This window comes from Acomys russatus, chromosome 15 (genome assembly GCF_903995435.1).
Source record: "Acomys russatus chromosome 15, mAcoRus1.1, whole genome shotgun sequence".
Classification (NCBI taxonomy): domain Eukaryota; kingdom Metazoa; phylum Chordata; class Mammalia; order Rodentia; family Muridae; genus Acomys; species Acomys russatus.
In genome coordinates, this window is record NC_067151.1 from 12,270,668 (window position 1) to 12,296,380 (window position 25,713).

The 25,713-nt window shown below is 45.6% G+C and overlaps 1 protein-coding gene across 2 annotated transcripts in view; it reads left to right on the forward strand.

Annotated features, from left to right (window-relative positions):
- The window catches only part of Usp13 (ubiquitin specific peptidase 13), a 105,557-nt gene that overhangs the window by 48,309 nt on the left and 31,535 nt on the right, over positions 1-25,713 (forward strand). For both annotated transcript variants that reach the window (XM_051157044.1, XM_051157043.1), the window contains exons 6-11: positions 313-497; positions 9,447-9,541; positions 10,786-10,973; positions 14,942-15,013; positions 15,330-15,423; positions 25,286-25,411. In XM_051157044.1, coding sequence (XP_051013001.1) covers positions 313-497; positions 9,447-9,541; positions 10,786-10,973; positions 14,942-15,013; positions 15,330-15,423; positions 25,286-25,411 — 760 coding nt within the window. The remainder of the gene's footprint in view (positions 1-312; positions 498-9,446; positions 9,542-10,785; positions 10,974-14,941; positions 15,014-15,329; positions 15,424-25,285; positions 25,412-25,713) is intronic.

Genomic DNA, 25,713 nt, shown 5'->3' on the forward strand with positions numbered 1-25,713 from the left:
CATGTTCATAGCAGCCTTATTCATAATAGCCAGAACCTGGAAACAGCCTAAATGTCCCTCAGTCGAAGAATGAATTTTTTTTTAAAGAGCCACACTGGAGGGGCTGATGGTCTCTGGCCCAGTCTAGGAGGCAGTCAGGCACTGGATGTCCTGTCTGGAGGGGGAGGGTTGAGGGCTCAGTAATATCCCAGGCAGGAACGCAGGGGAAGTGCTGCCAGTAGGAGGCACTGTTCATCTTTTGCTTGTCAATACCCCCCACCTTTCCTGTGCTGGCTCACTGGCTGTTCTGACTGCTCTCTGGTGACTTTCTAGTGGCTGGAAGTGTGCCCAGTGTGACCTACGGGAGAACCTCTGGCTGAATCTGACTGACGGCTCTGTTCTGTGCGGGAAGTGGTTTTTTGACAGCTCAGTGGGCAATGGCCACGCACTGGAGCATCATAGAGATACGGGCTATCCCCTGGCCGTGAAGCTGGGCACCATCACACCTGACGGGGCAGGTGAGTGTGGCTTTGCACCACTGGCATTGCACACCTGTCTCAGCGTGGGTCTGAGACCCAGACTTTGCCTCTTGTTAACGGTAATGTGAGTACTTGAGGAGTCCTCATCTTGAGGGCGTCCATGGTGTTTTTCTCATGGTTATTCATGAGCATAAAGCATTTAGCCCAGTGGCTTTCAGTAAGGCGTGAGTAAAAGTTAGCTGTTGTTTATCTCATGGCCAAGGGGACCCAAGCAGGAAGTAGGATTTGGGAAGTGATGTGCGTTTTGAATGCTCTATTAAGATGGCAGGAGACAGCCCTAGAGTTGACATTATTCATACCACTTAGGGGTGAATGATACTACAGGAGTTTAGTGGGGCTGGAAAGCGATCTGGCTCAGGGGTAAGGATGCCTGCTGCCAAGCCTGACAACTTGATTCCCAGGGCCCACATGGTGGAAAGAGAGAGACAACTTCCACAAGGCGTTCTCTGGTCTCCATATGTGTGCTGTGGCGTGCAAGTGTGTTCTGCAAGTGTGTGTGTGTGTGTGTGTGCGCATGTGCATTTGTGCACACAAGTAAGTAGATAAATAAATAGGTAGATAGACAAAAATGTGAAAAGAAAAAAAAAAGAAAAAAAAAAAAAAAAAAAAAGAAAACAAAATTGCTTGTGCTACAAGCCCCAAGGACAATAGTTGTCATATCTTCAGAAGGGTCACATTCCCACCTGGCCAGCCAGCTGTTTGTCTTTCTCTGCTCCCAGGCCATGTTCTCCAAATGTTTGGCTCTTGGTTCCATCTCTACACATCATTCATTCCTCCCACCATTGTATGATGGAAAAGGGAAATCATTCCAAGTCAAGATACAAAACCTAAACACTGGACAGTGGCCACGAGGACCCATCATCTGGGTACCGTGGCAACAGGTTTTAAACTCACATCAGGAGCAGCAACCAGCCCTGGCATCTCCACCTTTTCAATTTTCTTCTGTGTTTGTCTCTTCTCTGCTCTCAGCTGTGGTGCTGTTTGTAGAGTAAAGGCATCTGTCTCCTCTCTTTTCTCTTGGTGATCATCTGTGGTGGAGTTAGCTTCCCTCAGGTTCACGGACCAACGCCTCCCTATTCAAGCATAGGGTCTTCCCGTCTGACTGTTGCTTTCCTATGAGCCGGGTTGAGTTTCCCGTTCATCTTGTGCCTGAGGGCTAGTAGTTAGAGCACTTTAGGATTCTTTTGTTTCACGTTTGGAGAATTTTCCTGCTCCCGAATTTCGTGGCGTTAGTATTGTTGTTGTTTTTTTGAGACAGACTCACTGTGTACCTGGATGGCCTCAAACTTGCCGTTCTCCCTCCCTAACTTCTCCTCAGAGACTTATTTGAACTCATTAAAGAAAAGTGGTTGCGAAGGTATGAGGTGCAGGTACGAAACATTTTCCATCCAAGTGAATGACTGCACATAAGCCAGGTCTCAGTCGGAGTGTTCTGGCATTTAAAGAGAAATTCAGGCTATGCTACGGAGTCAACACTGCAACTTACTTACAGACTGAGATGCTAACACTGTCTGAGAGGCAATGAATAAAGAGGGGGGGCGGGGCAGACACAGGAAGCATTTACTGTGTCCATTAGTGGGTTACAGAAAGGTTTGCAGTACAGGATGTGAGGGGTTACTGGCTTGGGTTCACTGAATCAGGAAGGCTGACCCTGAATGGGACCACCGCCTACCCTAATGGGTCCCAAACCACATAAAAAGTGAGTGGCGCACCAGCATCCCTCTGTCTGTTTTCTCACTGGCTGCCATGTGACCAGCTGCCTCACACACCTGCTGCCATGACTCCCTCACCCTAATGGAACCATACCCTAGAATTGTGAGTTAAAATAAACCCTTTCTTCCTTAAGTCACCTTTGCTGGGCATTTTGTCACAGTATTGACAAAAGGGACCAATATAGCACCAACACTTTACCTATCTGCAAATGTGGATTATTTGCAACTCTAATAGTGCCGTCAGAGTGGTGCCTCACTCATCTTTGGATTCCATATAAAATCTTAGGCATATTAGGCATAAATATTTTCAGTCACCAATTGGCAAATGAGGACTTAAATAATTTAGCTTCTATGAAGTGGATCTGTCATGATAACACAAGTTAATTCTCTTTTCTGTGTATCAGATGTATTTAGTGTGCAGTTTGTGTGTGTGTGTGTGTGTGTGTGTGTGTGTGTGTGTGTGTGTTCCACACGCTGAGAACAGAGCTCACCCTTGGGTATGGTTCTTTAGGAGCCATTTCTGTTTTTTGGGACTTAGTCTCTTCGTCTCAGAGCTTACTGACTGTGCCAGTCCTATAGTGAATTCCAGCAATCTATTTCTGCCTCCATGCTTGGCTTTTTTTTTTTTTTTTTTTTTTTTTTTTTTTTAACATGCATTTGAGACTCAACCTCAGTTGCTGTGTGGAAAGCACTCTCCTGACTAGGCCATGTTCCTTCCCTGGGTTTCTCTTTTAAAGTTGTCACTATTTCAGTTACACCAGACTTGTAACTAGAGTCCCATCATTTGTCCTACGCTAGAGGTGTGTGAGAGCACTCCTTCCAACAAACCCTGGGTGACTGAGCGTTATTAAAAACCTTTGCTGATCCGCCATCTTACTTGAATTTGCTTTTCTATTAAGGTCAGTCTTCCTCATAGTGTTATAGTCTTTATTTTGTTTTTTGTCTTTTTTTTTTTTTTTTTGAGATAAGGTCTCATGTAACCCTGGCTAACCTTGAAGCCCTGACCATCCTGTCTCTAGATCTGAGTGCTGGGGTTACAGAAGTGTACTACACACCCAGATTTTTATTTTATTCTTGGCTATTTGTAGTTTTTTTTTTTTTTTCTTGAAAAATTTAGACTTCTTTCCCCCTCCTTTCTGATACAAGGTCTTGGTGGATATATAGCCCAGGCTGGCCATGAACTCAGTTTGTAGTCCAGGAAGTGTTCACACTTGTGGTCCTTCTGCCTTTGTAATTGTAGATATAGACTGCCACTGTAGCGTCTTAGGCTCTTTCCATGTCTGCAGGTATTTTTATTAGGCTTATGAACTCTTTTCTGTGATCAACTCTCATAGCTGCTGTCAAGGTGGAGAATTCTTATCTTTTCCTTTGGGGGGTAATTTGAAGACTGGTCATATAGTATGGCCAAGATCATTTGAATACATGCCCCTTAATTCTTTTATGTAAAGCCCAAAAGACTGGGTAGTACAGCGACCTGCTTGTGTGCCCTGTGGTGAGGCTTTCTGAATTCATACTTTGGGAAAAGGGTTAGCCTTTGATTTCTTGTGTTTGTGGTATGGTGCTGGCTTCCACGGAGTCTTATCCAGTCTCCTCACTTCCTGTTAGCTCATGGATGGCAGCGATTGTTCCATCTTTTTAGTAGATGGTTTCCCTCTATATCTTTTTAAATACATGTTTAGCTGCAACTTCCGACTTCTTTGTGAGCCAAACAAATGCCTAACAGTCAAGTTTCCTTAAGGAGTCATTGAAGAGCCTTGAGGATGTTGAAGCTGGTAGGGTGCCCGCTGTGGGGCTGTGGGACGCACTCTGGAGCAGGCAGTTCTGAGGAGGGGCATGTGACTGAGGAATGGTCTTCTCCACTCAATAGGTCCCTCAGGCTAATTTGTGGAAAAGAGGAAGTCTCAAAGTCAGGGCATTTGGTTTTAGTTCATGAGAGCTGCAACTGCCAGCCCGGGGCCTGTTTAGGTCAACTCAACCAGGACATTCTTTCCCCGTGGGAGCTGAATTATATTTAGAAGATTGCTTGGTGGCCATGAAATCTAAGGTTGTGCATTCAAATGTCCAGCGCTATCCGGATCTGCCCACCACCCTGGTTCCTTTCCCAGTGAAGTTGTACCCGCACAGTGTGACCCTCTTCATCTTTAAAGCTTACGGTTTTGGTTTCCCAAGAAGCCTGACCCACCAAGCGAGGCATGTGTCATAGAAATGGACCCTGTATCCAGTTCCACACTGGGTCCCCATGGGTACCAACAGCACAAACAAAACAAGAGCCAGCTTACCACACAAACAAGCCAAGCTCTTCTGTGTGGGAGGAGACACTCTTCTGGCTAAACTAGGAGGATGTTCTTGTCAGGAAGGTGGTAAGATGAGCTGGGCATAGGAGAAGGCTGTGTTAGCTCCATCATGGAAACTGGTTGTTTATGTGGGAAGGTTCTCCTGTGGCTAGACACAGACGGTCCAGATGCCCCTGGGGCAGCTGCGAAATGTCCACCTCACTGGGAGTGCCAGCTTCATGCCTCCTCACCTTGTCTTTCCATCTTGGACTGTTTTCACCCCTGACCTGGGCGCTTCTAGTTCTCATAGCTTGCTGTGTTAGAATCAAGGCATTGGCTACTTCCTCTTGGCTTTAACCTGCCTTGTCCCTTCTGGTGTGCTGCTGCCCAGTGGATCTTTTACAGGACCCTGTGTCAGTGAGGTTAGTGAGGATAGCCGGGAACAATGGAGCCTGGGCACCATCTTTATTGTCTTCTAGCTCTACGGTTTTTATAAAGCTCCCTGGGTATAGTAGTCGCTCAGTAAGGATTTATGCAGTGAACAAATAGAGGAAAGGCACTGCACATTTATCTTGATGCTTTCTTCTCAGCAGGCATCCTCTCCTGACTTCAGTGTAGGTTTCTTTCCCCTTGGCCTTGGGAATGGCCATACACTGTGAGCCCATTCGTTTTGCCTTTATTTTTCTAGTGCGCTTGCTCGCTAGTATTTCTCATCTCCTTTCTGTGGGACACAGGTAGCTCTTGGTGAGAGGTGTGGCTCTGTGGACCCAGCTTGCACTTTCGCAGCCTTTCGCTGCTTCTCTTTGTGTCCGACAGGGTCTCTGGTTTTCTCTGTCTTTGGCTGGGGCCTAGCGGTGGGACTACCTGGCTATTCCTTTCTGAACACGAGACCTTCCCTGAGGCGAAGAGCTTGGTTATACACCGGAATCTCAGCTAAGACGGTGTCTGTTGAGGTCCTCTGTCTCAGTCTAGCATAACTTCCAAGATTGCGATATTAAAGTCACAAGAGTGGTGACCCCAAGAACATACTGTTTAAGATAATTTTTTAAGTTGTGGGAACTATAAGCATAAAAATAATATAAAACAAGCTAGCATCTCACATAACCCAAGCTGGCCTCAAACTCCCTTGTGTGGCTAAGGATGCCCTTGAACTCCTGATGTCTCTACCTCTACCTCCCAAATGGTGTGACTACAGGTATGTTGCCACTATGCCTGGCTTTTGCAGGGCGGGGAATCAAACCTAAGGCTTTGTGCATGCTAGACAAGTGTACTACCAACTGAGGGACATGTACCATACCCGTGTATGCTTTTCAATTAAAATATCAATATGGGAAAATAGAAAGAAAAGGTACAATAAATCTGTCTATTCAGGTGACACGCAGTCTTTTTTTTTTTTTTTTTTTTTGTGATTACTTAGAGATCCCTTTCTTGCCTCAGTCCTCAGTTCCTGTGCCTGTTTCTGCTTCTAACCTGTTCCTATATCTTTTGTGGGTCACAGCCTCTGGCCCTTTGGCTTAGCTGTCATTGACCTGGGACCCAGAGAGTCACCACCGGTTGTGTAATATGCACTGAACAGCACTGGGGCTGGCCCAGGAGCCTCTCCCTGGGCTTCGTCACTGTGACGTCTGGTTCTACACCACGGCTGGGAGTGTGGAAACGCCCTGGTCAGCAATACTTACACTGTGATCGTTCTGACAGTTTTGCTAAGCTGAATTCGGAGATAAGGTGACTATCCCAGTGAGAACACAGAAGGCAGCGTCCACTCACATCGGAATGTGTTGTGTGTCACGTGTGCAGTTTTTCATGATTGCCGCAGGAGGATCAAGCTTGTTTTCAGTTTCTTGTACAGCACTCCCTAAATTGGTTTTTATTATTGAATTAAGAAATGACTATTGTATTTGGTCAAATCATGTGGTGTCTTCAGACATTTAACCACCTGAGGCAGGAAATGGTATTTTCTTAATGTGAGAAAGCCTAGTAAGGTTAAGAACCATTGGAGGCAGTATGATTTCCACTCATTATAGGATCCTAGGGCATTGTAATTGGGGGTGATTATAGTAGTTTTATTATTTTTCCATAGAAGCTGTGACTTAAAATTTCATAATTGTCTCACCAGTTGGAGGGAGTAGAATAAATGTTCCTTAAGACAGTCATTTTCACATTCTGACAAGTATTTGATATTTTTCAATTCTCATTCATTGATTTAAAATGTTAGTGTATTTGTTTCAAATTGTTAGTTCAGAAAACATTTTATTTTATTTAAACCTTTTGGAAGCTTGTTATTTCTATTCTTTTTCAGAATCTTTTTACTTCCTTTGTGGGCTTATGTAATATTTCCTCGGCTCCTGTCTTTGAGATGAAGTCTATTTCTTCCTATTGTGAATCTTGTATCTTTCATGCAGAGGCCGTCTCTATTGTGGCACCTTACTCGGACCTCTGGAAACTGTCTGACTCGAGTTGGGGATTTCATCTTTTGCTTTTGAGAAAACTTGGGTTATAGTAAAGCAGGCCTCAGCGAAGGCCTCTCCTCACAGACCTGTAGGAGAGAAATCTCTGTACCTACCACTCTGTCACAGGAAGGCCACCTGCCTTTGGGGGCAGTGAGTCTCCACCTACTATATCTAGGCCAGGGGATCACCCTAGCATCATGGCATCTGCATATTACTCCTCCCTCAATCCTTTCCAGTGTTCCAAGGAGTAGAAAACTCCTTAGACAGCCCTAAGAGGCTGTGATAAAGAATAATGTCTTTGTATCTATTTTCCTTTTTAAACAAAGATTTTTACTTATTTATTTATTATGTATACAGTATTCTGCCTGTATATATTGCCTGCAGTCCAGAAGAGGGCACCAGATCTCATTGAATTTGGTTGTGAGCCACCATGTGGCTGCTGGGAACTGAACTCAGGACCTCTGCAAGAACAGCTAGTGCTCTTAACCTCTGTGCCATCTCTCCAGCCCAAGTTTTGTTTTTCATTTTTTGCTTTTGTTTTTTGTTTTTTCCTGAGACAGAGTTTCTCTGTGTAATAGCCTTGGCTGTTGTGGACTCACTTTGTAGACCAGGCTGGCCTCGAACTCACAGAGATCTGCCTACCTCTGCCTCCCGAGTGCTGGGATTAAAGGCGTGTGCCACCATGCTTATAGTATTTTATTTCCCAAATTCAAGAGGAAAGAGATGTGGTTTGGGGTCTCCATTCCTAGGGTGCGCCTGGATGGCACATCATCATCCATATCCTGAGATACCGTGAGGATACTGAGATAGAAGAAGGGAGATGAGGCTGGAGTAAGACACTGGGGGGTCTGGACCACAGGTGGGATGAGAGTAAAAACCATTTAACCTTTATGAGGCTCTCCATGGGACACAGGGAATGCAGACTTTCTCCTTCCTTGCATTGCTATCTCAGGACACATAGGGCTCTACAGTGGGTCTGAAGTTGTATCTCTGGGCTCTTGTTGGCAACACAGTGTGATTGGGTAAGGCTAGCATGGGGCCCAGAGTCTACATTTCCAAGGAGCCTCAGACTCCTGGTCCAGGGTCTGTACATCTGATGGAGTTCCACACAAGCATTATGTTATCCCGAGGGCAGATGTGGCCCTTTAGGACCAGGGTACCACAGGGGAATACCTTTGAGGTTCTTCAGTTACTTGCCTCAAGCTGGATGTGGTGGCGCACACCTATTATCCCAGTAGTCAGGAGGCAGGGGCAGGTGGATCTCTGAGTTTGAGGCCAGCCTGGTCTACAAAGCTATCCTAGCATAGCCAAGGCTACACAGAGAAACCATGACTTGAAAAACCAAAATGAAGAACCAAAAAAAAACCCAGTTACTTGCCTCCTCAGTACACGTGTCAGGTCTTGGGGGAGTGTGCCCATTTCCCCAGGGCCAGTGTGAGCCTCAGAGTGAGCGTGTATGTTTTCAGGCCTGGAGCACAGGCCATGAGTGTCATGGGCAAGCAGATCGATCATGTTTCCCACCTTGGCTCTGCTGTGAGCCCCGGGGTGAGCATGCTTGCCTCTTCAGGTCTGTTGTGGGCTGTTGGGTGAGTTGTGTCTTGGGAAGCTGTATGGGCTTGCACTCTCACTTCCGTCTCTCCCTAGTTCTGTGAGACATAGACACTAACACCAGAGAGAAGGGAGAAAGAACAGGAGTGGCACGAGACCCGAAAGCTTCTATGACCACATCTCACATTCAGCTGCACCTTGGGCCCTCTTGCCCTGGCAGATGGCAGTTACCCTCTCCCCCCACCCTTTACTCTCCGCTTTCCAACTTTAGAATTGTGCCCTTATGGGTTTTAGTTACAAAGCTGAAAGTGTAGATATCATAGTCATTGCATTTTAAGTTACATTCAACTATTCTCTTCCCCACACTTTAGAAAACTCATCATTTTCTTAAGTCTTTTAGCTGCCTAAAGAATTGATGTCTGTCTTGAGGGGCCTCCTGGCCCGGAAGTAGCACTGTTCTTTTTTTTTTTTTTTATTGTTGTTAAGAAGGGAAATGCTGGTTAGCAGTCAAATGCTGGTTGGTGCTCCTTTCACAGTTTAGCTAGGCAGGCCTGGGTGTTAGAAGACTTGAGTGAGTCCTTTAGCTGTGAGAGTATAGGCATCTCTAGCCGCCTGCTCCTGCACCGTAACATCACTCTGTGCACATCTGTGCCCTTTCTACTCTTCCACATAGTGTCTTTCATGACCTGCCATAGGCCAGTCTCTGGAAATGGTGAAGGACTACATCTGAAATGAATTAACATTGTCATGAAGCGTAAAAATAAGATTGATGTGGGTTTACAGAATATGTGTATGTATTGTCCGTTGTTGTGGTCCTCTGCTTGGGCGTTGTGAGCATCTGTTTGTTGATACACTGCAGCCCCGCTGTCGGCTAAGTCGGCGTATGCCTAGTGTCGTGTGGAAACCATGTACAGACCTCAGTGCTCTTTTTTCTTCGCCCTCCAGATGTGTATTCTTTTCAAGAAGAGGGACCTGTTTCGGATCCTCATTTGGCCAAACACTTAGCACATTTTGGGATCGACATGCTTCACACTCAAGGGGTGAGAAAAATCTTTTGTCTCTTAATTCTACACAGTGTTAGTGATGGGTATGGGGCCTTTAATGTATTTGCTGTAGAATTATTCTAATGTGCATCTTTACTTTACTTCGTAGAGTTTGCTTTAATTGTTGCATTAGTTTGTTGGATTTAGTAGATTAGCATTTGGTTTGGGTTACCGGCTTAGAATTTTGTTATCAAGTTCTGGTTTATTTGGGGCTCACTTGCAAATATTTTGTCTCCTTTGATGGGTAGATTCATAAATCTCTCTTTTATTTTTTTCCACTGAAAGGAGAACCTATAGGATGATGACCTTTAAGATTATATGTGACCTATGTCATCTTAACTAATTGCCCACAGGGAATGAGGTGAGGGATGCTGGGTAGTGGGTGGAGTAAACTGTTGAGGCTTTGCTTCATTGCTCGTTTGATGATGGAGTACTTTTGCCTGCGAGGCCTGCTTCAGTGCCAGGTGGTCTTCCCTTCCTCCCAGGCCAGCACTCTGTCTTTATGCTCTCATGCCGTTGGCTCTCTCTCATTGGTACCCGTCCTTTCCGTTGCCCAGCCTTTCAATTCCTCCCTCTCCTAGGTGCTCCACGCGGCAGTAGCTTCGTCTCACCTTCCTCTCTCCCTTACTTGCCTTTTTGTTTATTGCAGGGCTGTGTTGCTCCCTTGTCTTGCTATGTGGAGTTTTGTTTGTTCACTTTTGGTTTTTGTGAGGGTCTCATATAGCCAGGGCTGGCCTCTCAACCCTGTAGCCGGGAATGGCCTTGAACTTCTGCTCTTCCTGCCTCACCATGCCCAGGCTATGTGGTGGGGGGCATGGGCAGACCCCAGGACTTCATTCACGCTCTGCAAGCATTTGAGCCACACCCTTCACTAGTTGACATCTCTCTCTCCTTCTTGTTCTTTCTCTTTCCTGAAACAAAACAAAACAAAACAAAACAAAACCAGAACAAACAAAACCCAAACCCTTTTCATGTTTTAAAAAATTATAGTAAAATATTTATAAAATTGCCCTTTTAGTTAATTTCAAGTATAGTTTTGTGGCATTAGGTGCATTTACACTCTTACGTAATCGTTGTCTCTTTAGGTCTTTGATAGACTGTTCATTTTTTTTTCCCCCTTGTAATCCGAGGAAAATGGCAGAAATAGCCATTGTGTCAGAACTGATTCCTGGACTTGAGTTCTGAGTGTGAATCCTGTATAAAGCTCCCTTCTGTCCTCTCTCTCTTTAACGATGCCTCAGACAGAGAACGGGCTCCAGGACAACGACATCAAACCCAGAGTCAGCGAGTGGGAAGTGATCCAGGAGTCGGGGACTAAGCTGAAGCCGATGTATGGCCCAGGGTACACGGGCCTGAAGAACGTGGGCAACAGTTGCTACCTCAGTTCCGTCATGCAGGCCATCTTCAGCATCCCAGAGTTCCAGAGAGCGTAAGTGTGCCCCGCTGATGGTGGGCCACTGTGTTGTCAGTTTCCCTGGGCTAGTCCGCTCTGCTTGAGGAGTCTGCTGCATCACGGTGGAAGTGTGGCTCCCCACTCCGAGGCCCCGTGAGAGTAACACTCACGCAGTGCTATACAATCAGATGCCGTGAGGAGTGCTTGGAGATGGAACCACACCTCACGTCATCATGGCTCTTGGACCACACTCTCTATGGCAAGAATATATCGGCCTCCAGCTTTACCTCCCAGACCCTTTCTGTACGTGGCCAGTGACCTGTGCGGGCAGCATCTATTGTCCAGTAGAGGGTCATTGTATAGAGGATTTTGGATTCTCATTTTTTTGGTTAACAGTGTGATTCTCAGGTAGTCTGGGCTGCTTGGTGTGAGTCTGCAGTGAGCAAAGGGTGGACACTGATCAAACTCCTAGAGACTGGTGTAGTATTTGGTGTCACCTCACCTTGAATGTGGAATTTCAGATGTCCAATTAAGTACTTTTATGATTGCTTTGAAATCATTTATCTATCTGAGTTGGAGAATTTGACACCCTGGGCGCACTGATTTAGAGTGCTTCCTCATTCTGCAGGTACGAGGTGCCCTCTTTTCCCCTGTGCCTTCCTTTATAAGTTGTCATGTCTGTGGGGCATTTCCTGCCTTGGGTTGTGCTTAGGGCAGGAAGCCTCACAGCCCCGGAGTTTAGAGTGGGTAGGTTTCTACACTGGGTTAGATGTGGGAGAAGACATGAGTACTGAGAGAGACTGACCAACAGGCATCGTGCTAGGAGCAGCAGCACAGGGTGCCACGTGGAGATGAAGCCTACAAGTCCCATGGTGCTTCCGTAACTGTATGGCAGCTCAGATGACCTCCTAGTGCTGTGTCTGGCTTTGAAAACATACTGTCAATTTCCCACATACACTTTTCAAGTTCCATGTAAAGAATGAGCTATTATGTTACATTTAAGTGTGTGTGTGTGTGTGTGTGTGTGTGTGTGTGTGTGTGTGTGTGTGTGATTCAAGAGTAAACTCAAGAGTGTGATATCTGGCCTGAGGGAACATACTAAGACAGACAGACACTTTCAGTAGATAAGTTTAAGAGTACAGTTATAAATGTGGTGTATCCCATGAAAGGGGAGGGAAGGAGGTAGGAGGGGGGACACACACCACTGGCAGGTGAGTGCGAGGGATGGGAAAGAGGGGCAGGCAGTTTGAAGCTCTAGCTTGGGAAGCTTTTTCAGAGGCATGTGCTGTGTATGGTAAATTTTTAACCATGTTTCTGTCTGTTTTCATCTCTTGAGTATGGCAGTCTTGTCTTACGTGATACACACCCTAAGGTTTCTTTTTGTAGTGACTGTGGAATGCCCCCTGGAAAGTTGTGTATAAATTATTTACTTTAAGTTATAATGGGAGAGTCTTGTGCTCTTTCAAATTTCAACATTTTTGGTGTTATTTAGGAAACTTTTTTCCCTACATTGTCAAGTTTGACAGATAATTAACTTTGTACATTTTTTTCTTTAATCAACATGTAACTCATGCCTGTGTTTTGATTATAAGATTTAAACCTTTCTCTATTCTTGACCAATTGGCCCCATTGCTTTGGGCCTTTGGCATAGTGTCTTAGTTAGGGTTTCTATTGCTGTGATGAAACACCATGACCAAAAAACAAGCTGGGGAGGAGAGGGTTTATTCAGCTTATGCTTCCAGATCATAGTCCATCATTGGAGGAAGTCAGGACAGGAACTCAAGCAGGGCAGGAACCTAGAGGCAGGAGCTGATGCAGAGGCAATGGAGGGGTGCTGCTTACTGGCTTGCTCCTCATGGCTTATTCGGCCTGCTTTCTTATAGAACCCAGGACCACCAGCCCAAGCATGGCACCGCCTACCAGGTGCTGGGCCCTCTCCCATTCATCATTAATTGAGAAAATATTTCACAATTGGAGGTATTTCCTCAACTGAGGCTCCTTCCTCTGATGACTTTTGCTTGTGTCAAGTTGACACAGAAAACCAGCTAGTACACATAGCGCATGGTGGCAGTAATGCTTGGTGAAGTAGAGGCATTCATTTCAGGGGCGTTTTGTGTAGTATGGAGAAGCCCCACTGTCTCGTCTGAAGGCACCTCGCAACCCCAGTGACTTTACCTCTTCCCACTAGTCCCACTTTCCAGTAATGCCACAGGCTGGGGAACCAACCTTTAACAACATGTGGCCTTTGGGGACAGGCATCCAGGTGTGGCAATGCGTTTCCCATTTGATTAGTGGTAATCATTTGTTGAGCTTGGCGATGTGATGTTATAGTGTGTTAACATAGTTAGTTCTCATTGCAAAAGGAATACAGATTGTTTATCCTTGAGTAAAATGTGAGCGACCCTGCCCAAAGAATTTGTGTACAGGTTGCCCCAAAAGATATGCTCACTTCAAATTGGTCACATGAGATTTTATTAGTTACAAAATAAAGAAAATCATAAGTCAAAGTCTTACCAAATGTACTGTTGAGGACCACAGAGCGACAGACCCCAGAAAGTGGGGCCATCTCTGCTGTAGGAATCAGATACTATCTGATGACTTTTGACTCGTGGAAGCTAGTGGTCTGCTGAGAACACACGTTTTAGGCCTTAATAGTTACAGGATGTTAGGTTAGTTGCATTCCATGAGTGGGCAGTGAATGATTTTCAAAGGAACGAAAAATAGCCCAAGACAATTTAGCGCTGGTCTGCTATGTTTTAACTTTCTATAACCTTTAAGTCCAGCCATTTGCTTGTAGAATCTGTAACTCAAGCATGGCTTTTCTTTTTTTTGGGGGGGGGGACCTTAAGTTTATAGATGATGTAAGTCTGTTTATTTAGTAGATGCGTACCAAATATTTTCCATGCTAGACACTCTTCTGTTACTGTTGATACTGTCTACACAGAGTCTCTGTCATCACATAGGTTGCACTTTAGTATAGAATAGTCAGAGATATCAATCAATCAATCAATGAATCACTCAATCACAACCAAAAGTAGAGAGGGTGAATAGGAAATGAGCTGTGGAAGTGGAGGGAGTGACCACATGTCAGTATCAGGTGTCAGGGCTAAGGCTAGTACTGCTTTGTCAAGAGTGTGACCAGCTGGGAGAAAGAGTAGCCAAGCAGTGACAGCCTGCAAAGTTTCAGCTTTGGAGCCAGGTTTGGGGGTGGGTGACTTGCATGGTACCTAGTGGAGTTGCACCCCATGATGTTGCTTCTCTCACGGGATAATGGCAGGGTCACCCCCTTTATCATAGGGGTGTAACGAAGAATTCCCCAGCCACACAGGAAGCCTTTTTCTTAAGAAAGCCTTACTTCAAGAAAGGTTGTTAGGGTAGGTGCCATTGCTGTTGCCTGCATTTTGAAATCATTGGCCCAATTCCTAACAGTAGAGGGAAATGTTACATAAATACCTGCTAAGATAGTAGAGCAGACCTCTCTTCAAGATGGGTCACGGTGAAGGATGTGGCCGTGACTCTAGCAAGGCCAACTAAGATTCCTAACAGATGAGCATGGGCAGGCTTGGGGAAGGGGCTTTGTTTTGAGGATACATAAGGATACAGGCAGGGTTCAGGGTCTGATTGTCACCTTGGCTAAAGAAGAGCTTGAAGAAGAACCTTAGCTATTTTGCACGGGACAGGGCCTTACTATGTAGCACAAGCAGGCTGGCTTTGAACTTGCAACCCTCTTGCCTTAGCCTCCCCATTTGCTGGATGCTGCTTGTTTGGGCGGCAGCGATTGTGGTGACATGGTTTCTGATATGTCGGAGTGATGTGGGGGACAGAGCCTCTAGGGTGGGTGAAACTCATCTATGGACGCTTTGGATGCGGGGCGGGGGGGATAGCTCATGAGTCTGCTGAGAGGGAGGAACTCAGGAAAGCCTTACCTCAGCAGAGTGGCTGTAGAGCGACAGCTTGGGTCTGTTGTCCCATTTCTGTGTGGTGACCATCCTGTTGTCTCCTAGGTATGTAGGAAACCTCCCAAGGATATTTGACTACTCACCTTTAGATCCAACGCAGGACTTCAACACACAGATGTGAGTACCCAGCGCTGGGTTTTGAGTTTCCGGTGAGGTGTTCAAGTTGGTTACTGCTGAGTTGAAGGCAATTCCATTTTCTTCTTTATTTTCCATATTTTTTAAAGTGTTATAGAATGGGTGTGTGTTACCTTTATAAGAAGAGATTATTAATAAAGCTGTAAAGTACTGAGGACACTTTGAAAGTGGTGTCAGAATCAAGCAGAGGCAATGCCAAGCTGTTTGTGAGGAATCCGGATAGCTAGTGAGCAGCCTGGCTACAAGATCCCGTGTGTCCTCTGCACATCTCTTTATTGTTTGTCTCTCTCCTGGCTAGGACTAAGTTGGGGCATGGCCTCCTCTCTGGCCAGTACTCGAAGCCTCCGGTGAAATCTGAGCTCATTGAGCAGGTGATGAAGGAGGAACAAAAGGTATGTGTCCCCGAGTGCCAGGCTGTGTCCCCATGTGCCAGGCTGAGGTGTGGGTGCCAGGCTGAGGTGTGGGTGGCTGGGACTCTGGCCACTGTGTTGGCAAAGGGGCTGTTGTAAACTCAGCGAGCTGTCCCTGTGTTCTTGAAAACAATGGTAAGGAGAAGGCAGTATCAGTGTTCCCACTGACTTGGGTCACACTTGGGCCATATGTGTGCCCTCAGTCATGATTTTCTTAAGGCAGAGCTGGGATGGAAGGCATGAAGCCTAAACCCTGCAACCTCCCTCCTTCAACATGAGTCTGGTTCTCTATGTGTTTCTTATCTTAACCTCCAGATATCTATGCCTATATCTATCTATCTATCTATCTATCTATCTATCTATCGTTTTTTTGTTTGTTTGTTTGTTTGGTTGGGTTTTTTTTGGCTAGGTCCTCCTGTCTCCCTCCTTTCCTCTCTTCCCCTCTACTCCCCCCTTGCCCCCTTTTCTTCCTTCTAGAAAGACTCTCCCTGTGTAGGTCAGTGTTGTATAACTTTTCCTGCAGGGATATGAACAGCGTGTACTCACTGGAGATAGAGCATCCACAACAGACCAGAGTAACAGTTTTCTCAAGTGTGATTTGGTGAGCCGATGAGTTTCTTGGGGAATGCTTAGAGGAACAAGGGTGAGAGGTGACTGACAGGAGTGTGGGTGCCTCAAAGCACATTGCACATGGACAGTGACTCAGGAAAGTGGAACCTCTATAACTCTTTGTCCACTCTGAAGACAGATCTACCGAAGAGTTTCTTCTTGCTCAGAGTTGTTCGTTGCTTATAGAGCCTTAGGGAGGGTCTTGTAAGTCTTGAGCCTTCCTGAGCCTTGTAAGTTTCCTGAGCTTCCTGTGTGTTTGATCCTCTTGAGAGAGTGTTTCTTTTCTTTCTTTATTTCTTTTTTGTAATACTTGTTTGTGGGGAGCTGTATCATGAGTTGACTTATATCCATCATATTTTTTTAGAGATTTATTTATTAATTATATTTACAGTGTTCTGCCTGCATGTCTGCCTGCAGGCCAGAAGAGGACCCTAGATCTCATTACAGATGGTTGTGAGCCACCATGTGGTTGCTGGGAATTGAACTCAGGACCTTTGGAAGAGCAGGCAGTGCTCTTAACCTCTGAACCATCTCTCCAGCGCCTGGGAGAAAATGTAAATAGTTCTATGATGGATTTCCAGGCTGGCCTTGAACTGTTGATCCCGCTGCGTCAGCTTCCAGTATGCTTACCACAGGCTCTCTTTTCTAAAGCAGAGCACATGGGTTTCTCAGGCTCTCCCCAGAGCTGAGGATTAAGAGCTGTTTGAAAGTTACCGAGTGGCTCCCAGCATGCTCAACCAGGCAAAGCCCGTTGGTTACCTATAGTTGATAGACTAGCTGAAAGATGGGCTCCGTGGATCTCCATGTGCACACTGGCTGCTTCACTGTTACACAGCTCCAGAGGGCATTGCTTGCAACCTGCTCCCTTTGCTTGGTGCCCTTGGCAATATGCAGTGCATGGTCTATGTGGCTGCGTTCAACATGCCTTACATTTATGGCCACAACCCCCCTGAGTGCAATCCAGATCCACTTTCCCACTCCCTGCTGTCTCTTCAGAGTATCCAGGGTTCACACACTCACTTGGTGCTTAGGCCTGTGCCATGCTGGGTCTTAAATTTTTGACCTCTGTGCTCCCGGTTTGGTCAGCTCTCCTTAACTAACGTGGTAATTTAAGAGCAGGGAGTAAAAAGTGAGCTCATTCTTGGTCATGCAGAGGCAGCTGCTGGTGGAAGCGGGCAAAAGGGGGAAGTAGGCTGTGAAGAGGAAAGGTCCACGTTGGGATCTGGAAGGGGAGGGAAGTATGCTGAGGTGGGGGGTGGGTGAAGGAGGGAAACAGATGCTTTCCTTAGAGAGCCCAGGAGAGTCAAGGGGTGGGGCAGGGAGAACACACCTTCTCAGATTGCCTTGTCACCCAGCTGTGCAAGATACTGGCTACAAATCCACCTGAACTGGGGTGGGGGTGGGGTGGGGTGGGGGGAGTGGGGTGGGTGGGGGTGGGTGGAGGGTTGTGGGGTGGGGGTAGGGGTGAGAGTAGGGGGGGGGGTGGAGGTGTGGAGTAGGTGGAGGGGTGGGGTGAGGGATGGGTCTTCACTGGAAGATGTGTTTGGGTTAGGGGGCTGGTCAGCCAGGCTTCTTTTTCTAGTTTCCATGAGACTTTAAAGGAGTGATGGTTGATTAAAAGGCATTATGTTTTCATCTCATTATTCTGTGACATTGTTTGCTCTATGCTGGGCTTTGGGTAGCTTTCTTTGGGGGGACAGCTCTGTCTTGTCTGGTGGAGACAAGGAATCTGGTCCTGCAGGGCTGCATGACTGGATGCAGATCATGGAACCACAGATGTCAGGATGGGAAAACTTTTGTGCATTTTATGACCATTTTGGTGCTTTTAGAATCTCCTTATTGGAAGAAGTGTAAACTCTTCAGGTTAGAAGTGTCCCGAAATGAAACTGAATTTGGTTCCTACCATGAGGCCCTTGGCCACTCATAGTAATATATACCCCTGACCCAGAACAATACATGTGGGGATCCAAGATGGTGGCAAGCGGTGTGGACCGTGTTTGGAGGCTCCAGTGGACGGTTCGGGGAGTTGCACGGATTTCTGAGCCGGGAACACCAAGGTTCCCACACCACGGCAGCGGGAGTGCTCCGCGGTTCTGAGGGACCAGGGTGCAGAGGGTCTGCGTGCCCCTGCATGCGGGAGGAGCATGATCAGGGCACGATACTTACTCATTGCCGGGGTCCAGCCCTGTGAGCGATCAGGGCCTGGAAAAGGATGGGTGCAAAAGTGTTGAGGAGGAATGAGTCAGACATGGGCATCAAGAGGAATTTACATCCTGACTGCCTGGTAGTCAGAGTGTTTTGTTGTTGTTGTTTTATTTTTTGTTTTTGTTTTATACAGATTTCAATTGGCAGGGATATATGCATGTTGTTCTGAAACATAGATCAGATCATTTTTGTCCCTGGACACGTGCTTTAACCTTTCCTTGGTCATAAGTTTAGTCATCATTGATAGACCATAACTGAACAGAGTTTTCTTTTACTAACTTAAAAAAAAAAAAATCAAGCCCATAACCCAATATTTAAGTCATATAGTTTTTTTTCCATATACATTTACTTTATTACACACATGCATAAAACAAACTATACACTCAAGGAGAGCCATGTGACAATCATGAGTTCTATAAATGTTACATTCACAGTGATTTGGCTATTTATCTTTGTCAAACTTGAAGTAAACATCTTTCCTGTCTTGTTGGGTCTAAATTTCTGAATGAAATTCAATATCTAGCCTATCTCATCTCTATTAACTTAATTCCTTTATCTTGATCTAAAAAGATCTTATCCCCTAACCAACTAAACTTGATTGTAAAACTAAACTATCTGGTCTTCAACACCCCTCAGAGACTTGAGAAGGAATAAGACTTAAATTCCTGAGTGAACCAGCAGTGCAGGTTAGCGGCTTCCAAAATGAACAAAATGACTGAGACAGCTTACTGCCTGAACAGTCACAAACAAAATTCTGCTTAAAAATGGGCAGCCTAGATGCAGGCAGAGTCGACGGCTTACCTCTGCCAATACAGAGTAAGCAAGTCCTCAATAATTCCTGCCTTGCGAATAAATCTGGCAGAGATATTGGGCCAGAAGGCTGAAGATGAGGCTCCAATGTTATAGACAGTCATGTAGTTTTAAGGGCATATTTTGCCAAAGCATGACAGCCTGTTCTCAGCCTGGTAGCTCTTGTGGTTCGCAAGACAGAAAGAAAACCTCCAAGCCAGCCTGGGCAGTTTGTCATCTCCCAGGAAGTGTATTGCCAACTTTTAATAATCAGAGGGCCAATTGTCACTGGGCCCAAGAAAAGTCTTCTTCAGAACAAAGTTGCTGCAGTTATTATTTAATTTCTGCCATAATATAATGCTTCTATTTTATATATTTGTAGGATTTATTTATATATCTAATCTTGGTATTTTTTCTCCTTGCTCAGATGACATCATAGTGGCCTTAACTGAGCTAATTTTTCCAAGAAAGGTGGTCTTAATTCTTTTATCATTAACCCACACCATTCTTTGTCCACCAGTATATGGAAGAGGCTTTTACTTTGATTTGCTGCCAACTTCTCTAGCCTACCGAATATTGTTTACCTTTTAAAGTTTACTTTGTTCTAATTATCTTGTAAGTGCAGGGGCAGATGTGCTGAGAGTATCCTTGAGTCAGAGCCTCATAAGGAGGTCTTTGCCATATTTACTTTAGTCACAAGCTCCAGGGCACAAGGAAGGCCTTCACATAGGGCCAGATAAGGATATCTCTCCTAAAAGTGGGAGGGATAGTATGGTTAGGACTTTCCTGGGGAAGCTTAGAAGCAGTACTCCTGGTAGAGGGTGTAAATGATTCATAAGGAAATGTCCATCAATCCAATATCTCCAAGCTGTACAAATAATAAAAGCCCTCTAAGCATGGGGCATGTAGAGGTCAAAGCGACCATGCCACAGTGATTGCATCACTCTGCTCACCTTTGCTGGAGCTTTGTCAAACAGCTTTGCTGGCTCTATGACTTTCACTGTTCTCATTAGATAGGGCTGTGCCAATGCATCCTACAAACACCTGCCTGCCCGCTGTCCTCAGCATCAGAACCAGTTGCTGTTTTCATCCAGAAAGGCAGGTGAGAATGACTGGCCTCCCTTGGGCCATATGTGGCCACTTAGTGTGTTTTCTTGGTTCCTGCCTAATATCCACACCCTAGCCCCTCAGTGGCAGTCCTGTACATGCAAGGGTGTGATTCCCAGCTGACTCCAATCCCTGTGACCTGTGACCTGTGACCTGTTTAACGCTCCTGGCATTTGGGTTTGTGACCTTTGTTCTAGCTGACTTAGAAGACCCATCCCTGGCTTATAGAACTAGGAAGGACCTAACAGTCTTGAAGAAAGAATACCAAGGAACTTGGCATATTTAATTGGTAGAGTGCTGGCCTCACATGCTTGAAGGTCTGGGTTCTATTCCCAGCCGTGCGTAGACTGAGTGTGGTATGGTGCAGGATTGTGATCCCATCGCAAAGTGTCCCAGCTCCAGAGGCTCTGGGATGTGGGGAAATGGACTCGCTAAATAAGGCAAACTAAAGTCTCATGCGATGGCCAAGTCTATTCATAGCATCAGACAATTTATATTCTGAGCATTAAGAAAAATCACAAGTTCTCATGAGTTTAATCTATATATAATTACAAGGATAAGACACATGTGGCAAAACACGCTTTTTCCACAGAGGCATATTAAGTATAGTTTATACATTTAATTGGATAGCAACAGTAAGCAATAATGAGTAATCTGAGGGAAACTCTTTCTATCTGCTACACTGGCAGGAGCAGGAAGCCACATTCAAAGAACAGTTCCATGTTTTGAGGCATTCACAAGACTTTTGTTTGTTTTTTTCCTTGGAGTTTTCGCATAAGCACTCAGAATTCTCCTCTCATGACTCCATTACTGGACTGTGTTCTGACAACAAAGGAGGTGGAGGCAGGAGGACTAGAAATTTAAATTGGGCACAGTGGCACACACCTGTAATTCCAGCACTTGGGGAGGCAGAGGCAGACAGATCTCTGTATGTTTGAGGCCAGCCTGGTCTACAAAGCGAGTCCAGGACAGCCAGGACTATAATAGAAACCCTGTCTTGAAAAAAACAAACAAACAAACAAACAAACAAACCAAGGATAAAAAGAAAGAAGAAAGAAATTCAAGGTACATAGTGAGCTGAAGGCCAACTTGGGCAAAATGAGGCTCTGCCTTAAAAAAAAAAAAGTTGAAAACAAACAAATAATAAAAACAAAAATCCCTCACTGAGTAGCTACAGTGTGCTTTGTGTCACTGGAAAAAAGGTCTTGATTGCAGGGTAGGGGTGGGAGTAGGATTTTGGTCCAACCTTGGCTCCTGTGACATTCAGGATAGAGGTTGAATTAAGGCACTTTTTAGTTTATTTTATTTTTTAAGTTTCTCAAATAGACTAATATCCCACAGTAGAATCTTCTACTTCTGTTGACAGTGTAGGGAACTTCTTTTTGCTAATAGTTCACATCACATCATGCTTGTTGAAGGCCAGGCTCTTCCTGTGTGGAAGCAGAAATCCTGCAGAAAGCTCCTGCAAAGGTAGCCGATGTGAACTTCGGAGCACCCAGGCCATCTGGGGCCCATGCAGCTGCTGTGGACAGTTTCCGGATCTTGCCCTGGCATCTGCTTGGATGGAGCTGTTCAAGTTTGCAAATTACCAGCTAGCTCAATAGCGTGGGCCTCTCACTTCTCACCTCTGCCCTTTGCCTTATGTCTTGGCTCATTTCTGATACATATGCATCCTGATATTAAATCATCTGCTAGAGACCAAGGGAAATCCTATATCTTTAGTAACATCTTAGATAACAAAGTATTTCATCTATTAAAAAAAATTCACAGGATCTTAAGTTATGCTTTCTAGTGATGTGATAAATTAAACTCCATGACCAAAGAAACTTGGGGAGGAAAGGGTTTATTTTGTTCTTACACTTCCTGGTAGCGGTCCATCACCAAAGGAAGTCAGGACAGGAACTTAAGCAGGGTGGGAACCTGGAGTCCAGAACTGAACCAGAGACCATGGAGGCACACTGCTTACTGGCTTGCTGGTCATGACATGCTCAGCCTGCTTTCTTTTACACACTGCAACCACCTGCCCAGGGGTTGCACCATCCAAAATGGGCTGGGTCCTCCCTTAGGTGCTTTGCCTGCAGGCTTACCTGTAGGCCATTTTTACAGAAGCGTTTTCTTAATTGTGGTGTATGCTTCTCAGATGCATCTAAGTTTCTGTCACATTGACAAGACCAACCAGCGCATTCAGGATTTGAACTTCTTTGTGAGATATTGTGTGTGTGTGTGTGTGTGTGTGTGTGTGTGTGTGTGTGTGTGTGTGTGTGTGCATGCACACATGCAATATGTGTGCAAGTGCCAGTGGAGTCCAGAAAAGGACATCAAGTTGCCTGGAGCTGGAATTAGGTGGTTGTGACTGGCCAGTATGTGGGTGCTGGAGACTGAACCTGGGCAGAGTAAGCAACCTTAACTGCTGAGTCACCTCTCCTGCCTAATATTTAATTTGGGCTCTACCATGTCCTTAAAAAGTTGTCCTTGATATCTGTCTGTCTGTCTGTCTATCTATCTAATTTATGCTGAGGATCAAACTCAGATTCTCCTGCATGATACATTTCAAAGAATTTAAAGGTAGAAACTCTTCAAGCTTTTTCTCTGGCAGATAGCATGTTTGAAGTAGTTGTGTGTTCTGAGAAACTGTCTCCTGGATAGTTTATCTAATTCCCAAATTAAATAATGTTGACACCATCCATTGTGGGTTTTAGCATCATCTGAGGTAACCAGTGTCCTGCTACAAAGAAGTGGTAGGATTTTAGCTTTAAGCATGTAGCTTTGCTTTCTTTAGTTTGTGTTTACCCCTGTTGGGCATATGTAACATTCTTTTTTCCCCCAGGAAAAGCACTTTTCTTTCTTTTATTCTTTCATCCTTCCTTCCTTCCTTCCTTCCTTCCTTCCTTCCTTCCTTCCTTCCTCTTTTGAAACAGGGTTTCTGTGTGTCCTGGACTCACTTTGTAGACCAGGCTGGCCTCAAACTCAGAGAGATCCACTTGCCTCTGCCTCCCAGAGTGCTGGGGTTACAGGCGTGTACCACCCACACCCGGCTGAAAAAGCACATTTCATTGCACACAAATACAAGACAATATTTCTAAGTGAATCAAACCATCAACACAATATCTTTCAAGGTTGTTTTTCTCCACCACATTCGGTTGATGCGTAATTTCAGTCTGGTTGTTTTAAATCAGATGATAGTAAACAGCAGGAGGAAAGACTGTCTAGCATTTGCACGGTCACAGTTAGGCTTGAAGTGTGGCCGCTGGGGGACGAGGCTGCTGGGAGAACTGGCCATGCACAACACTGATCTGTACTGCCTTTATTTCGAACACTGAATTGTTCCTATTAGGTCAGTTACTCAGAGCGATGCTAACAGTTCTTTCTCCAAATACTGTACAGTGCTAAAACTGAGCTGCAACTTTCTTATAATCTTGTGTGTTGGGGACAGGTTGAGATGTGTGTATGTGTGTGTGTGTGTGTGTGTGTGGTCAGAAATATCTTCAATGGTTGCTCTGACGTGCTGGGAGCCTCCAGCTAGCACACTTCCTGCTCAGTAATTAAGCCATCAGGCTCTGGGAAGCCAGTGGACACTGCCTGGCTGTGCACCTGCATGCTGTTTCGGAGTCCTGCACACGCTCCTGGGAGAGAGCCTGAGCACTCCAGTCTTCTCTCTGATTTTAGTTACTATGATTTTCACTTGCTCATGGCAGAAGTAAGTACAGTACCCTAGTCACGCCACAGGCCCCCTGGGTGGTTGTGCTATTTTGGAGACTTCTGGACCACCATTTTACAAAGTGAGTGGTCAAGAGGCAGCTTACAACCAAGACAGTGGGCCTCATACTTGTTTACAAAGTGGTGCCTTGGCCACCCACTGGTCTTAGCTCCAAGTTCATGTGAAGAGTCCTATCAACTCTATATAAGGTTTTAATATCTGTGTGTCCCTCCCTGTATACATCCATACACATATATGTATGCATATGTGTGTGTATATTTTTAGACAGCCTCCCTGTATACATCCATACACTTATATGTATGCGTATGTGTGTGTGTATATGTTTAGACAGTCTCATGGATGCCAGGGTAGCCTTGAACTTGCTGTGCAGCTAAGGGTGACATTGGGCTTCTGAGCTTGCCTCTACCTCCTGAGTGCTGGGCTTACAGATGTGTAATCTGTACAGATGTGCACACCTGCTTCCTGCGGTGTTGGGGATGGAGCTCCATGCTGGCTCTTGTCAGGGTTCCCCTTTTCCTTATTTAGCGGTGGCATTCACAGTAAGACCTGACCAACTTGTAATTCAGGCTTTGAATGTATACGGGGGCGGGGGGAGGCTATCTACTGATTTTTTAAAAAAATTTAGTGTTTTTATTCATTTACTTATCCCAGCAATGTATTTTGATCATGTTCCTTGCCCTCCTTTAACTCTCTCAGATCTTCCCTACTTAACCCAGCTTCATGTTCTTTCTTGTTTTTTTTTCTAAAAACAAACCAAAACCAAAACCAAAAGCCAAGCAAACAAAAAATCCAGTAAGGTAAAATTCCAAAACAAAACAAGACATGGCCTTTGTCGTGTGTTGCTGACTACTCATGGCCGTAGGGCCTGCCCTGGAGTGTTGCTGTTACGTCCAGCGATGCTGGACAACTGATTTTCCACTTATCAGCAAGTATCATGGCAGACAGCTTCTGTGTTAGAGGTTGGGTCATGTGTCCACCCCTCCTTGTCAGTGCTGGGATCTGCGCATGCCCTGTGCATTCTGTCACAGTCTCTGTGAGTTCATAAGTACTTCAGTCCTGTTGTGTCTGGAAGATGCTGCTTCCCTGGAGTAATCCAGAATTCTGACTGGCTCTTACAATCCTCCAGCCTCCTCTTCTGCATAGATCCTGGAGGCACGAAGGGAAGAGTTTGATAAAGACTTATCATTTAGGACTGGATGCCCTATGAAGTCTCTCTCTCTCTGCCACTGTCCAGTTGTGGGTCCCCATGGTAATTACCATATACTGCAAGAAGCTTCTCTGATGTGCACAGAGGGATGCTCTGATTTATGAGGATAGCATTATGCCACTGGGAGTCATTTTATTGCTATGTCCCTTTAGCAGAATGATAGTAGCAGGTTTTCATGGCTGTTGGATGATTTTGTCTTTATACTGTAGCCTCAGCAGAACGGGATCTCTCCGCGCATGTTCAAGGCCTTCGTCAGCAAGAGCCACCCGGAATTCTCCTCCAACAGACAGCAAGATGCCCAGGAGTTTTTCTTGCACTTGGTCAATCTGGTAGAGGTGAGTCTTGAGAGCATCCTGCAGGGTGGTCCGAAACGCACCCCGCTGCTCTGGTGAGGGCTCGAGCAAATGCCCCCTTCTCTTCACCCCAGTCACTTGCTGGCCTCCAGGTGGCTGTCTCTGCTATGCACACTTGATATGGCTGCCTCTCACACTCGGGTTCCAGATGCTGCTGGCTTTGTATGTCTTTCATGCGGTGCGTGTTACGGATGCGTTTGGTCTCTGGATAGGGACCCCTGAGAACGCCTCCAGGCACTTGATATCCAAGCACCGCTTCTAGTGCAGCAACGCTGAAACATATG